Source organism: Physeter macrocephalus, chromosome 12 (assembly GCF_002837175.3).
Source record: "Physeter macrocephalus isolate SW-GA chromosome 12, ASM283717v5, whole genome shotgun sequence".
NCBI classification, from domain to species: Eukaryota; Metazoa; Chordata; class Mammalia; order Artiodactyla; family Physeteridae; genus Physeter; species Physeter macrocephalus.
Genome location: NC_041225.1, coordinates 78,966,115 through 78,980,973, shown reverse-complemented (window position 1 = coordinate 78,980,973; position 14,859 = coordinate 78,966,115). Strand labels below are relative to the sequence as shown.

General features: G+C 35.8%; 1 protein-coding gene across 7 annotated transcripts in view; it reads left to right on the top strand.

Annotated features, from left to right (window-relative positions):
* VPS54 (VPS54 subunit of GARP complex) overlaps nt 1-14,859 on the top strand; it is a 109,237-nt gene that overhangs the window by 57,809 nt on the left and 36,569 nt on the right. For all 7 annotated transcript variants that reach the window (XR_003682438.2, XM_028497143.2, XM_007111923.4 and 4 more), the window contains 3 exons: nt 849-945; nt 7,882-8,222; nt 14,201-14,330. Coding sequence is in view for 6 of the 7 variants with exons in the window: in XM_028497143.2 (XP_028352944.1) it covers nt 849-945; nt 7,882-8,222; nt 14,201-14,330 (568 nt within the window). In the remaining variant the exon portion in view is untranslated. The remainder of the gene's footprint in view (nt 1-848; nt 946-7,881; nt 8,223-14,200; nt 14,331-14,859) is intronic.

Here is a 14,859-nt window from a genome sequence, read left to right as displayed (position 1 = left end):
TTGGCAATCTGTATATCTTCTTTGGAGAAATGTCTGTTTAGGTCTTCTGCCCATTTTTGGATTGGGTTGTTTGTTTTTTTGATATTGAGCTGCAGGAGGTGCTTATAAATTTTGGAGATTAATCCTTTGTCAGTTGCTTCATTTGCAAATATTTTCTCCCATTCTGAGGGCTGTCTTTTCGTCTTGTTTATGGTTTACTTTGCTGTGCAAAAGCTTTTAAGTTTCATTAGGTCCCATTTGTTTATTTTTGTTTTTATTTCCATTTCTCTAAGAGGTCGGTCATAAAGGATCTTGCTGTGATTTATGTCATAGAGTGTTCTTCCTATGTTTTCCTCTGAGAGTTTGATAGTGTATGGCCTTACATTTAGGTCTTTAATCCATTTTGAGTTTATTTTTGTGTATGGTGTTACGGAGTGTTCTAATTTCATTCTTTTACATGTAGCTGTCCAGTTTTCCCAGCACCACTTATTGAAGAGGCTCGTTTATTAAGGGAGATGTTATGTTTCTATTTTTATTCCAGAATATATCTTTTCCATATTTAACCAAAATTAGTTTATTTCTCTATGCTTTTTCATCGAATGGTCACGAAGCATGTTCACATGGAATTACTACATGATAAGATTCATAAGTCCATGTACTTGACTAGTCTTAGAGATGTTTAAACAAGGAGAAGTTGCTTAGTAATTGACATCTTCATCTCAGTTTTACAATTTTAGCTAGGTATCTAGATTAAATTGCGTTTTATTATTCTTCTGTTGCTAGTATTTAGTGTAGTTTCCTCCAATTTGTAGATAATACCATGTTGGCCTGAAGACAGTCATTATTTTTGTTTGAATTTTTTTTTCTAGGCTTGCAGATCAGATGAGAATGTTGAATTTTCTTCAGTGGTTTGATCTGCTAAAGGATATTTTCTCTAAGTTTACAATTTTCCTACAGAGAGTTAAGGTAAGCTTATGTGTTTATCAGTTTGTCTAGAATATCCCTAAAGTTAAGTCATCTTTCTAGATATGAAAATTAGAATAAAACAAAATTTCTTTGTTTCTGTAATTTTTCTAAAGGGTTTTAAATTAGATTTGAAGTGCTTCAGAGTATTTTGGTACCTTTTTATAATTTTGGATGATATGTTTTATTTTAAAAGAAATATGCTTACTTGGCATTAAATATTATACAATAATATTTCCTTTTGTGATTTTGTGATGCTTGAATCTCTGTAGATTATCTAGAATTACAATATTGTGAAACATTCAAAAATCTATCCCAAACCACTTAATTTTTCTAGAAATTTAATGTTGATATAATGGTATTTTTTAATATATGGTTCATATTTAAATTGCTCTACTAATGTTCTTTATTGCAGGGTTTTTTTTCATTGCTCAATCTGGAACCCATTCATGTATCATGCATTGAATTTAATTACTTTGTCCCTTTGGTCTAACAACTTAATTTTAATCCAGTCATTATAAGGAAAAGAACACATGCCACACAGCATTTTTCAGAAGAAAGAATGTCACAGACTCTAATACATGTTGGTTGGGATTACCAACATGTCATAACTGTGTTTTAATAAGACAGTCATTAGGAATTACTGAGTATAACAGGCTGTTTGTGAAATGTGATATTCTTTGAATTATCAGGTGTCAATATTGTATTTATGTCCTAGTTAACATCCCTGGCATCTCCTGAGTTTCATGTTAAAAATGATCTGGTGGGGGGCTTTCCTGGTGGCGCAGTGGTTGAGAGTCCGCCTGCCGATGCAGGGGACACGGGTTTGTGCCCCGGTCTGGGAAGATCCCACATGCCGCGGAGCGGCTAGGCCCGTGAGCCATGGCTGCTGGGCCTGCGCGTCCGGAGCCTGTGCTCCGCAACGGGAGAGGCCACAACAGTGAGAGGCCCGTGTACCACAAAAAAAAAAAAAAAAAAAGGTCTAGGGGACTTTGGTACTTACCTATGATATGACTTCCTTATTGACATTGACATGCTCTAAGTCACATACATAAGCTTTCCAGTCAGAGTGGGAAAAGTTTTATAAAATGTGATTCACTATACTTAATTCAGACTCCTACCAAAATGTTGATCCTATCCATTGATAGTGATAGATAGCAAACCTTTATCTGTGGATTGCACAGTAAGGAGGCCTTGTTTTCACTTTTTCTTATATTCCTACCATGACCTTATCACACACATGTCTGGATATATAGAACTCCTACATTGCATAGTTAGAACTGGCCAACTTTTTTCCAGTAATTTTTAAGTAGCTATCTTACTTTTAGGTTCTATATCAGTTAAACTAAGCCAAATTATTATTTGATGTATGTACAATATGGGAACAGTGATTTGTCCTAATTGTACCTTCTTGTTTTCACATTCAGGCCACTTAAACTAATACTGTTGTAAAACATCTTTGAAGATGATGTTTAATGTTTAAATATAGTACTTTTTTCTTTGAAAAAGTTTGTGGTTCCTTGAGGGCATGATTTCGCTGAAAAATAATGTTAATTACAGCTGTTCATTTTTAATGAAGAATTTTAAAATAACTACAAATTGGAAAGAACCGTGATGTCTAACAGTAGAGGAATGGTAAAATAAGTTATGCCTGGTATATCACTATCATGGAATATCATGCAGGCAAGGATTTTTAATGATTGAAGAAAATGCATACATTATAACATTAAGTTAAAAAGCAAGACAGAGACCTACTTAAATATATAGTCTGCTCTTAGCTGTGTTAGAAAGATTTTTTTACCTCTTCATCTCCATAGACCAAAGAGATAGCTTGTCTTTTTAGTGGTTATCTTTAGGTGGTAGGATTATGTATAATTTAAATTTGTGATTCATTCTTTTCTGTTTTTCCTAAGTTTTCTACAAAAAGAGGTATTACATTTTTTAAATTGATCTATAGTTGATTTACAATGTTGTGTTAGTTTCTGGTATACAGCAAAGTGATTCAGTTATACATATATATTCTTTTTCATATTCTTTTTCATTATAGTTTATTACAGGATATTGAATATAGTTCCCTGTACTATACAGTAGGACCGCTGTTTATCTATTTTATATATAGTAGTTTGTATTTGCTAACCCCCAAATCCTAATTTATCCCCCCCCCGCCACCGCACCACCACCACCCCCTCAGCTCTTTCCCCTTTGGTAACCATAAGTTTGTTTTCTATGTCTGTGAGTCTATTTCTGTTTTGTAAATAAGTTCATTGGTATCAGTTTTTTTAGATTCTACATATAAGTGATATCATGTGGTATGTGGTATTTGTCTTTCTCTTTCTGGCTTACTTCACTTAGTGTGATAATCTCTAGGTCCATCCATGTTGCTGCAAATGACATTATTTCATTCTTTCTTACGGCTGAGTAATATTCCATTGTATATATGTACCACATCTTCTTTATCCATTCATCTGTCGATGGACATTTAGGTTGCTTCCATGTCTTGGCTATTGTAAATAGTACTGCTGTGAACATTGGGTTGCATGTATCTCTTCGAATTAGTGTTTCCTCTGGATATATGCCCAGGAGTGAGACTGCTGGATTATATGGTAACTCTATTTTTAGTTTTTTAAGGAACTTCCATACTGTTCTCCATAGTGGCTGCACCAATTTACATTCCCACCAACAGTGTAGGAGGGTACCTTTTTCTCCACACTCTCTGCAGCATTTACTATTTGTAGACTTTTTGATGATGGCCATCCTGACTGGTGTAAAGTGATACCTCATTGTGGTTTTGGTTTGTATTTCTCTAATAATTAGTGATATTGAGCATCTTTTCTGGTGCCTGTTGGCCATCTGTATGTCTTCTTTGGAGAAATGTCTATTTAGATCTTCTGCCTATTTTTTAATTGGGTTGTTTGGGTTTTTTTTTTTTTCATATTGACCTGTGTGAGCTGTTTGTATATTATGGAAATTAATCCCTTGTCAGTTGCATCATTTGCAGATATTTTCTCCCAGTCCATAGGTTGTCTTTTCATTTTGTTTATGGTTTCCTTTGCTGTGTAAAAACTTTTAGGTTTAATTAGGTCCCATTTGTTTATTTTTGTTTTTATTTCCATTACTCTAGGAGACAGGTCCCCAAAAATATTGCTGTGATTTACAACATGTCAAAGACTGTTCTGCCTATGTTTTCCTCTAGGAGTTTTACAGTATCTGGTCTTAAATTTAGTTCTTTAATCCATTTTGAGTTTTCTTTTTTATATGGTGTTAGAGAGTGTTCTCGTTTCATTCTTTTACATGTAGCTATCCAGTTTTCCCAGCACCACTTGTTGAAGAGACTGTCTTTACTCCATTATATATTCTTGCTGTATTTTGCCCTTTGTTGTAGATTAATTGACCATGAGTGCATGGGTTTATTTCTGGGCATTAATTGTATTTTGTATTTTTATTAGAATTCTTGTTTATTGTTTATATCCCATAGTTTAAGATGATTTGTATAGCTAAAAAAGAAAATAATCCTTAAATGCAAGCTTACATTCTTTTTTAAGAAATTTTTAACTCTTAAGTTTTCAATTTGTTATGTGGACAAATAATTCTGGACTATCATTTTTTTTTTAATTAATTAATTTATTTATTTTTGGCTGTGTTGGGTCTTTGTTTCTGTGCGAGGGCTTTGTCTAGTTGTGGCAAGCGGGGGCCACTCTTCATTGCTGTGCGTGGGCCTCTCACTATCGCGCCTCTCTTGTTGCAGAGCACAGGCTCCAGACGCGCAGGCCCAGTAATTGTGGCTCACGGGCCCAGTTGCTCCGTGGCATGTGGGATCTTCCCAGACCAGGGCTGGAACCCATGTCCCCTGCATTGGCAGGCGGATACTCAACCACTGCGCCACCAGGGAAGCCCCTGGACTATCATTTTAAAGACTTATCAATATGGTTACCAGATTATTTCATTCATTATTCTCAAGACTGGAAAAATTTATTATAGCGGTTCTGGTCTTTGAACATGAACTTGACTATAAACTGCTGCAATATGAAAGTTCAGAGAATAAATCATGTACCTGCTGTTGAATCTACTATATATTGTAAAATCTTCTGGCATCCTTAAGCAAGAATGGCTCTGGTCTTGGAAAAAAATAATCAGCAAACCTTTAACACTGTAGGTATGGTGAAAACAGTGAAGAAGAACCCCTAAGAGAACACCTGATACACTGTATATGGAAAGTTTATTGTATTAGCTAAGATGTTGTCAGTTAAAAGGGACAAAGTATTCAAATGAAACTAATTTAAACAATAAAAGAAATGTATTGGCTTGGGGAACTTAAAATAGTCCAAAATGAGGATAGGCTTAGTTCCCCTACCAGGGAACCAGTTATGACATGGTCATGGTTTTCTTGCTTAGTTTCTCTGTTTTAATTCACTTCTACCTCCTCTTTGTTGGCTTCACCTTCAAAGTAACCAACCTAATTATAGAAAAATGGCTATATATAACAGTTTTAGGTCTTCCACATTTGTATACTTTACTTCCTAGAACAAGATTTTTTCTTCAGTCATCAAAGTCCTTGGTTTTAATACACTGGGCTGATTTAGGTTACTGTGGTCAGGACAGTGCTGTGCACTGCTTGCTTTGGGTCTGGATTTTCTTCTCACTTCTGAACTAATCCTGTGGCAAGGAGGTTGGGAGTATACTGTGTGGGATACGCAGGACTAACACCTGAAGCCGGAAGGTGGACTCAGTTTTGCATAGCTGTATTCCTATGGGGGAGGTATAGAATAGTTGTTGGGGAGAGAAAGACCATGTCCAAAGACCATGACCATTTTTTATTAAAAAATTTTTTAAGAAAGAAAATTATCAAGAGAGAAGAGATAAGGAGGAAGAAAGGCAAAATGAAGATGAGGAAGAAAGGCAAAATGAAGATGGGGAGAAAGCACATCAAGATTAAGATGAGACAGTAGTGAGGATTAAAAGCAGCAATGGAGGAGTGTAGCAAGGAGCAAGTTTGTGACAATAGAGAAGTTACTGATCAATGGAGAAAGAAAATATGCAGTATCCACAGACACTCGAAGGCTCAGAATCTCTCTCATATACTGTATGGAATATTGTATTACTTAGAGTGCATTTAGTTCCAAATAACAGGAAACACAGAGTGTTTTAAACAATTAAGGGGATTTATTAGTTCATATAGCTGAAAAATATCCATAGGTAGGTCAGCCTTTAGGTGCTTGATAGAGAGGTTGATGATGTTATCAAGCCTTGGTTTTGTTTCTCTGTGTTTCTCTCAGTCTGTCTTCTGTGTATCTTCTTTAGCTTTAAGCTCAGGTGGTTCCATTAGCTGATTGGACTAGCTTAGACCCTTATCCTAGCTTTGGAGACTTAAAGTTGGAGTCTGCTTGCCTAGAACCATGTATATCCTAAAAAAGAAATCAAGAGTTTTGAGAAAGGGGCAACAAATTACAAGAACGCAACCATGAATGTTAAAGTAGGAATGCAGCCCCTGTTTCTTAGTAGTGCATGAAGACATTGACTTACATAAATTTACTCTTAATTCATCTAGCTTTCAGTATTTATTAAGTACCTCCTATGTGCCCAGAACTTACTATTCTAGGCAGTAGCATATAATATCTCATGCAGCTAACATTGTAGTGGAGAGAGACCTAGAATTAAAAAAATAAAAAGATAGTGGTAACTGTTATTTTTTAAAAAACTGGTTAATGGGATAGGGTTGCTGGAAGGAGTCATAGGAGTCTTCTTTTTTTGTTGTTTTTGATTCCGTTTTATTTATTTATTTATTTATTTATTTATTTATTTTTGCCCATGCGGCGTGAGGGATCTTAGTTCCCCTACCAGGGATCGAACCCGTGCCCCCTGCATCGGGAGCACAGTCTTAACCACTGGACCACCAGGGACATCCCAGAGGCTTCTTGAGGAAGTGACAGTTGTGCAGGAACCTGAGTGATGAGAAGGAAACATGTATGCAAACATCAAGGTGAAGAACATTCCAGGCAGAGGAAACAACAAAGGCACTGAGATGAGAACAGTGGAATTTAGAAGAATAGGAAGAGAACCAGAATGTCTGGAGAGCAGTGAATGAGTGAGAAAAAGGTGTAAGATGAGGAGAGAGAGAGTTGGATTTAAGGGTAGATACGGTAAGGAATACGGATTGTTTTTTCCTTTTAAGAAAGCACAGCAGGACTTCCCTGGTGGTGCAGTGGTTAAGAATCCGCCTGCCAACGTAGGGGACATGGGTTTGATCCCTGGTCCGGGAAGATCCCACATGTTGCGGAGCAGCTAACCCCGTGCTCCACAACTACTGAGCCTGCACTCTAGAGCCCGCGAGCTACAACTACTGGACCCTCATGCCACAACTACTGAAGCCCGTGCACCTAGAGCCCGTGCTCCTCAACAAGAGAAGACACTGCAATGAGAAGCCCGTGCACCACAACGAAGAGCAGCCCCCACTTGCTGCAACTAGAGAAAGCCCGTGCATAGCAACGAAGACCCAACGCAGCCAAATAAAATTAATTTTAAAAAAAACTGAATATTTGTTGAATAGATGATTGGATACTGGTTGCTCTGTTCCAAACACCCCCCTTTAAAAAAAAAAGAAAAGAAAGCACATCAATCAACGAATATGATCCTCTGACAGGCAAGTTATGTTTAGTGTAACCTATTTAAGAAGTTAGAGAAATATGCAGTATATTTTAGGGAGATTTCCATTTACAAAATTAATTTGTAAATGGAGCCCTATGTCTAAGCTTTAGGGAGCCCATCTCTCTTGAGCAATTCTTTTTCACAAGTCACCTTTACTGTGTAATAAAAGAAATTCTGATATGCATGACCTTGACTCATTTGTAAGATGTTCAAAAGTACATACACAGAGTTCACTTTTGGAACCTTTAGGTACAAAATATTTTAAATCCTTTAAAAATGTATCCTGTTTTCTTGTAGGCAACATTGAATATCATTCACAGTGTTGTTCTCTCAGTTCTTGACAAAAACCAAAGGACTAGAGAATTGGAGGAGATTTCGCAGCAGAAGAATGCTGCAAAAGACAATTCACTGGACACAGAGGTGGCTTATTTAATCCATGAAGGCATGTTTATAAGTGATGCATTCAGTGAGAGTGAATTAACACCTATAGCAATTGACACTACCTCTCAAAGAAATGCATCTCCAAATAGTGAGCCCTGCAGCAGTGATTCGGTATCCGAACCAGAATGTACTACTGATTCTTCATCCAGCAAAGAGCAGACATCATCATCTGTTACTCCAGGAGCTGTGGATATTATGTGAGTATGGTGACTGCTGCCAAGTTAACAAGATTTTGAGTCATCTTATTAATGGTTCCAATAAGATTGATTATTCAGTTTATTGAGAAACCGTGTACACTTTGGAATTTAATTTAACAAAAATAAATTAATTTTCTGAAACATGTATCTTTTTGAAAATGTATGCAAGGTAAGGAGGTGAGCATTGGAAGTAAATGAGAATTGTAGAATTTTAAGACTGGGAAGGAACCATTTAATTAAATGCCCTCAATTTGGAGAGTTTAGATGACTTATTTAAAGTCATTAGCGGCAGAACCTGTCCTGGAACTCAGGTCAGTATTTCCTTGGTATGTTTCTTTCTTTTACTATGTCACCTTTGTATTTTGTATATAGTGAAAATCTGTTTGATTTACAATTTTCAGTTTTTCAGACATGAATTTCCAAGTGGGTCGCACTATCTTTTTAAATATTACTTTTTAAAACTTGTTTTGAAATAATTTCAAATTTACAGAAAAGTTGTCAGCATTGTACAAAAAACTCTCATATATCCTTCACCTTGCTTCCCCAGTTAATGGTTTACCACATTGCCCTCTTTCTCCCTTCCTCTCTCTTTCTCGCTCTCTTTTCATCTCTCCTTTCTTTGTCTCTCATGTTAAAATTTTTTCTCAATCATTTGACAGTAGGTTGCAGACTTCATGTTCCAAATACTTCAGTGTATATTTCCTAAATACGATAACACTCTCTTAAATAACTACAGTATACCAATTAAAATCAAGAAAACATTGCTGCATTATTACCATCTAATGCACAGACCCCATTCATAGTTCACCAGTTGTCCCAATAATGTTCTGAATAGGAAGAACAAAAATAAAACAGCCAATAAAATCTTTCTGGTACAAGAACATTGTTTGTATTTTGTTATTATTAAGAATAATAAGGGCTTCCCTGGTGGCGCAGTGGTTGAGAGTCCGCCTGCCGATATAGGGGACACAGTTCGTGCCCCGGTCCGGGAAGATCCCACATGCCGCGGAGCGGCTGGGCCCGTGAGCCATGGCCGCTGAGCCTGCGCATCCGGAGCCTGTGCTCTGCAACGGGAGAGGCCACAACAGTGAGAGGCCCGTGTACCGCAAAAAAAAAAAAAAAAAAAAAAGATAATAATAATAAGAACTTAGTACTTTTGTTCATTTTGATCTAAGTCATCTTATAGCCCAGGAGCTTATAAAGGTTGCAGTTATAGTGTAAAGTCAGCTATAATACCTCCCCCTCCCCACCATAAATCAATCAATCAAACCCTGAACTACATATTAATAAAATTTTTTCTTCTCTGTTCTGGCTTATATTTTCACATTTATTAGTTAGGGTTCAGTCTAAAACTGCTGTTAAAAGAGATGTGAAAACATCTGTAGCTTAAACAATATAGGATTTTGTTTCTCTTCTGTAACAATTCAGAGGTAGGAGGTCCAGAGCTGAGAAGGTAGCTCTACCATCTCATTGTGTAGCTTCCCTCTGTGTCTTAGGAGGTTTTATCATCTCATTTCAATCTGTAGCAGCAGGAAGGAGAGGACAAAGGCTGGTACTCGCCTTACTTTTCTGTTTTGTTTTAACCTTTTAACTGGAATGTGATGCACATATAGGGAAATGGACCAGTTATAAGTGTTCAGCTCAATTTATTATAACAAAATGAACACCCTGGTGTAATCACCAAGGTTAAGAGATAGAACATTACCAGCTCTCTAGAAGCCCCCCCTTGCCACTATGCTTTCACTTTTTCCCCAAAAAAACCATTAAAACTATGGTTTTTCCAGGTTTTAAACTTTATATAAATGGAACCATAAATGGAATCATATTCTTTAGTCTCTAATTTCTTTCATTCCACATTATATTTGTGATATTTTTCTAAGTAGTTGCATGCAGCAGTAGTTTATTCGTGCATAAATATTCCACTTCTGACTACACCACAATGTATTTATCATTCTGTTGTTGATGAAATTTGGATTATTTTCAGTTTGATTGTTGTGAACATTCTTGTAGATGTCTTCAGTGTACATGACATAAGTATTTCTGTTGAATATATACCTAGGAATGAATAAGTATTGTGAACAGTCAATTTAACTAATGCCAAACAATTTCCCAAAGGATTGTACTTCTTTACAATCCTATCAGTTGTGTGGAAGCGTTCCTATCACTCTACATCTTCATTCACTCTTGGTATTGTCAGTCTTTTACATGTTAGACATTTTGGTGGATATGTCACAGGTATAGTAGTTTAAATTTTTATTTCCCTGATGATTGGTAAGAGGGCTCTTTTCATATATTTATTGGCTGTTTGGATATCCTCTTCTGTGAAGGCCCTATTCAAATCCTTTGCCCACTTCTCTATTGATTTGCCTTTTATTTCTTATTGATTTATGGGAGTTCTTTTTGTAGTCCCAACACAGTCCTTTGCCAGTTGTCCATACTGCAGATATCTTCTCCCACTCTGTGGGTTGACTTTTCACTCTCTTGTCGGGGTCTTTGGTGAACAAAAGTTCTTAATTTTAATATCTTATGATTCAATCTTTCCTTTTTTGGTTTGTGCTTTTTTGTGTGTCCTATTTAAGAAATCTTTCCCTAACCTAAGACTTTGATGATATTCTCTTATGTTTTTTTCTGGAAGCTTTGTTGCTGTCCCTTTCACATTTAGATCCACAATCCATCTGGAATTGATTTTTGTGTATAGTGTGAGGTTGTTGTCTTTTTCCTCATGTGGATATCTTTTTGACTTCACACCATTTATTGAAAAGACTGTCTTACCCGTTGCTCTGTAGTGCCACTCGTCTTAAATTAAATATTCATATATGTATGAGTCTGTTTCTAGATTCTGTTTTGTTCACTTGTCTGCTTTGCACCAGTACCATTAAGTAAAATTGTATTAGTTATGATTGCTTTTTAATTAGTCTTAATAGCTGGTAATTTCTCCTACCTTTTATTCTTCTTCCAATATGCCTTATTTATGTTGCAAATCCATATACATTTTAGATTTGTTAGTTCCCTGTTGCTTTCACGTAAATTTGTTCATGTTTTATCCTTTCTTTCTTTTTAAGAGCACAATTCAGAAATTGCAGTCCCACATCCTAGTGGCTAGAATATTATCACATGTCTATATCTAGCTATAAGAGAGGCTTGAGAAATAGTCTATAGCTTGTTGGCTATTCGATAGCTAAAACTATTATGGCAGAAGTGAGAAATGATATTAAAAGATAGCTAGAAATCTGTTGTACTATTTGAGATTCCTTTAAATCAAATGCAGCCTCATAGTTTTTATTGCTCCCCTCCCACCTCCATTGTGGCTCACGATACACTCTGGAGCTTCTCTGGCTTTCCACAATGGCATGCTCCCATAGCATGATAACAGAGGTTCTGTAGGTGGTTTCTTCTGTGTTTCATAGGCACATAAATGTCTGGGAACTACCCACCCCCAAGGGGCAATGGATTGATTGAGTATATTTATACATGTGACCCTAACTAGTTCTTTCTTGTATCAAGTGTTTTTGCAATACGTAATTGTGTCATAGATACAGTACATGCAGAAATGATGTATAATTTTTTATCTATGTTAGTGGTAGATTTTCCATATTTTCTTACATTATCAAAATAATCTGGGCTTCCCTGGTGGCGCAGTGGTTGAGAGCCCGCCTGCCGATGCAGGGGACACGGGTTCATGGCCTGGTCCGGGAAGATCCCACATGCCGCGGAGCGGCTGGGCCCGTGAGCCATGGCCGCTGAGCCTGCGCGTCCGGAGCCTCTGCTCCGCAACGGGAGAGGCCACAGCAGTGAGAGGCCCACGTACCCCAAAAAAAAAAAAAAAACAAAAACTACAACTTTGTAAGTTTATTCCAATGCAGACATGGGCACAAAAGAGTGAATAATTTCCCATGCAGGAAATGGGAAAGGAAAAATAATGGAAAGGATTAGAAAGTTATGTAGGTTTTAAAAATTTTTTATTTTCAATTAAATTGTGGTTAAAATAAAAACATATAAAGTTTACCATCTTAGCCATTTCTAAGTGCACAGTCCAGTAGTGGTAAATATATTCACACTGTTGTACAACCAATCTCCAGATCTTTTTCTTTTTGCAAATCTGAAATCCTATGCACATTAAGCAACAACTCCCCATTTCCTTCCCTACCAATCAATCCCCTGGCAACCCCTCTTCTACTTTCTGTCTCCATGAGTTCAACTACTCTAGGTACTTCATATAAGTGGAATCATACAGTATTTGTCCTTTTGTTTAGCATATTGTCTTTAAGGTTCATCTATGTTGTAGCATGTGTCAGAATTTCCTTCTTTTTATAGGCTCAGTAATATTCCATTGTATGTATATACCACATTTTATCCATTTATCAGTGGACTCTTGGATTGCTTCCATCTCTTGGCTGTTATGAATAGTGCTACTGTGAACATGGGTGTGCACATATATCTCTTTGAGATCCTGCTTTCAGTTCTTTTGTGTACATAGCCAGAAGTAGAATTACTGGATCATGTTTGTGAGGTTTTGTTTTTTGCTTTTCCCTATTAACGTGAAAGAGTTCCATTAGACTTAAATTTTTAAAAATCTTTTTAAAAAGCAAAATTACAAACAAATAAATGATTTTTTTAGAAAACCAAACTTCCCAGCTTTTTGGATTGTCACCCTACTTTCTTAAAGACTTAAGTTGTTTGTTTTTTTTTTTGCTATTTCCTGTTTATATTTTTTGTGAATTGGTGGCATATTGGCAAGAGTTCCAAATTCTTTAATCATTCCCTCAGGTAGGGGCAAATTTTAGAAATCCTTCAGAAAATCGAATTTACAATTGAAATAAAATTTTAACTTTGAAATTTAAGCAAACAGTTTTATGGGAGCTGGTATTGAAATAGCACCTGGACTGTTTATATAGAAGGAAGTGTTGCAGTAGAGGAAGCTTATCAGATTAGAAATAGAATTAGACTAATTCTGGGTTCTAGTCCCACCCTCTTAACCTTGTGACCTTGGGTAGATCGCTTAAACTTTCAAGATTCAGTATCCTCATCTGTAAAGTAGAAATTTATCTATCTGCCTCAGAGTGTGAGAACCAAGCAAGATACTGTATCTGAGAGTATTTAAAAAATATTTATCCCTCCATTATTTTAAAGCACTAGTAAGTAAATTTAATGATACAACTTTAAAGCATAGCAGGTAATAACTTTCTTTAATACCTTAACCCAGTGAGAGTAGTGGTTTGCCTCAAATTAATATACATCAGATCCTCTTTGAAATATCTTTGAAAGTTATTTTAATTCAACTGAAACGGAGAAAAATTATACTAAGGTACTTCACTTGGTTCATGATGATACTAAACTGACTTGTTGGCACAGAGTCAGTGGTCTTTATACATGCCCCGGGGAAAAATGTGTAAAAAACAGGAAGTCTTACGTTTCTTCCTCAAAACTGGAATAAATGCATTGCATATAATAAATACTCCTATTTAATTGTAAGTTTCTTGAGAACAGTATTCCCTCCAGTGCATAGTAAACACAGTAAATAGTCAGGAAATATTAGTTCAGTTGATCTGACTATTAACAGTCATTCATAATTATAAGTAAAAAGAGGGCCTGTTTGTTCCTTCTTTCCATTACTTTCCTCTTCCTTCCACTATGTCATCCTAGGCACCTGTGCACAACCTGCCACAGCTACACCCTTGTACCTAACGAGAATTTCTTTTGCTGTAGTTTTTGCAGAATTTCCAGTCAGAGTCTGAACTAAGTATTAAAAATACTACAGCAGAGAGAGAAAATTATTCTTATATAAGATTAGGGTAAAATATGTGTTATCTGAGCTTGTTTATGTGATGCTCTACCACAAAAATAAAAGTATATGATACATCACAGAATTTTCCCTCAAATGTAAATTTTACAGCTTTTTGTTTTTTATTGGTATGTCGTCTGTGGCGAACAGTGTGTTCATAACTTTCCTTGACTTAATCTCTTTCTATCATTTTCAGGGTCAATGAAGACATGAAATTAACCGACTTAGAGCTGGGAAAGCTGGCAAATAATGTCCAGGAGTTATTATATAGTGCCTCAGATATATGCCATGATCGAGCTGTCAAATTTCTCATGTCAAGAGCAAAGGTTAGTTGTTTTGATAAACTTTAGATATTTTATACATAGTAACATTATTTTAAAGATCTGGAATATATCCTCACTTGTGTCCCTATTCCACATAATGCATATTTTTAACACTTAATAAGGTACTAGTGTGGCCTATTAAGGAGATGTTGAAATGCAAAATAATCCAAATAAAAGAAATAGAAAAAGTTAAGCATGCTTTTCAAATAAATGATGAAAAGACTTATTTTGAAATATAATACCTTAATAATTAATTTGAAATTAATATGCTGTTTTATACATATATATGTGTATACCTAGCCAAATAATTTATTAAGAAAATTAGTTGTACTCCAATAGTATGAAAATTGTATAGTATGATCTGAATTAATTTGAGCTACTGTATTACAAAGGGATCAGAATAAAATTTAGACATCTTAAACTTTTTATGCTTGATTTCTGGGACTAAAGTATTGGGAAATTTCATTTTAAATTGTTTTAAAATAATTTTTAGGAATTAATACATCTGTTATAAAAACAATATTAATATTTG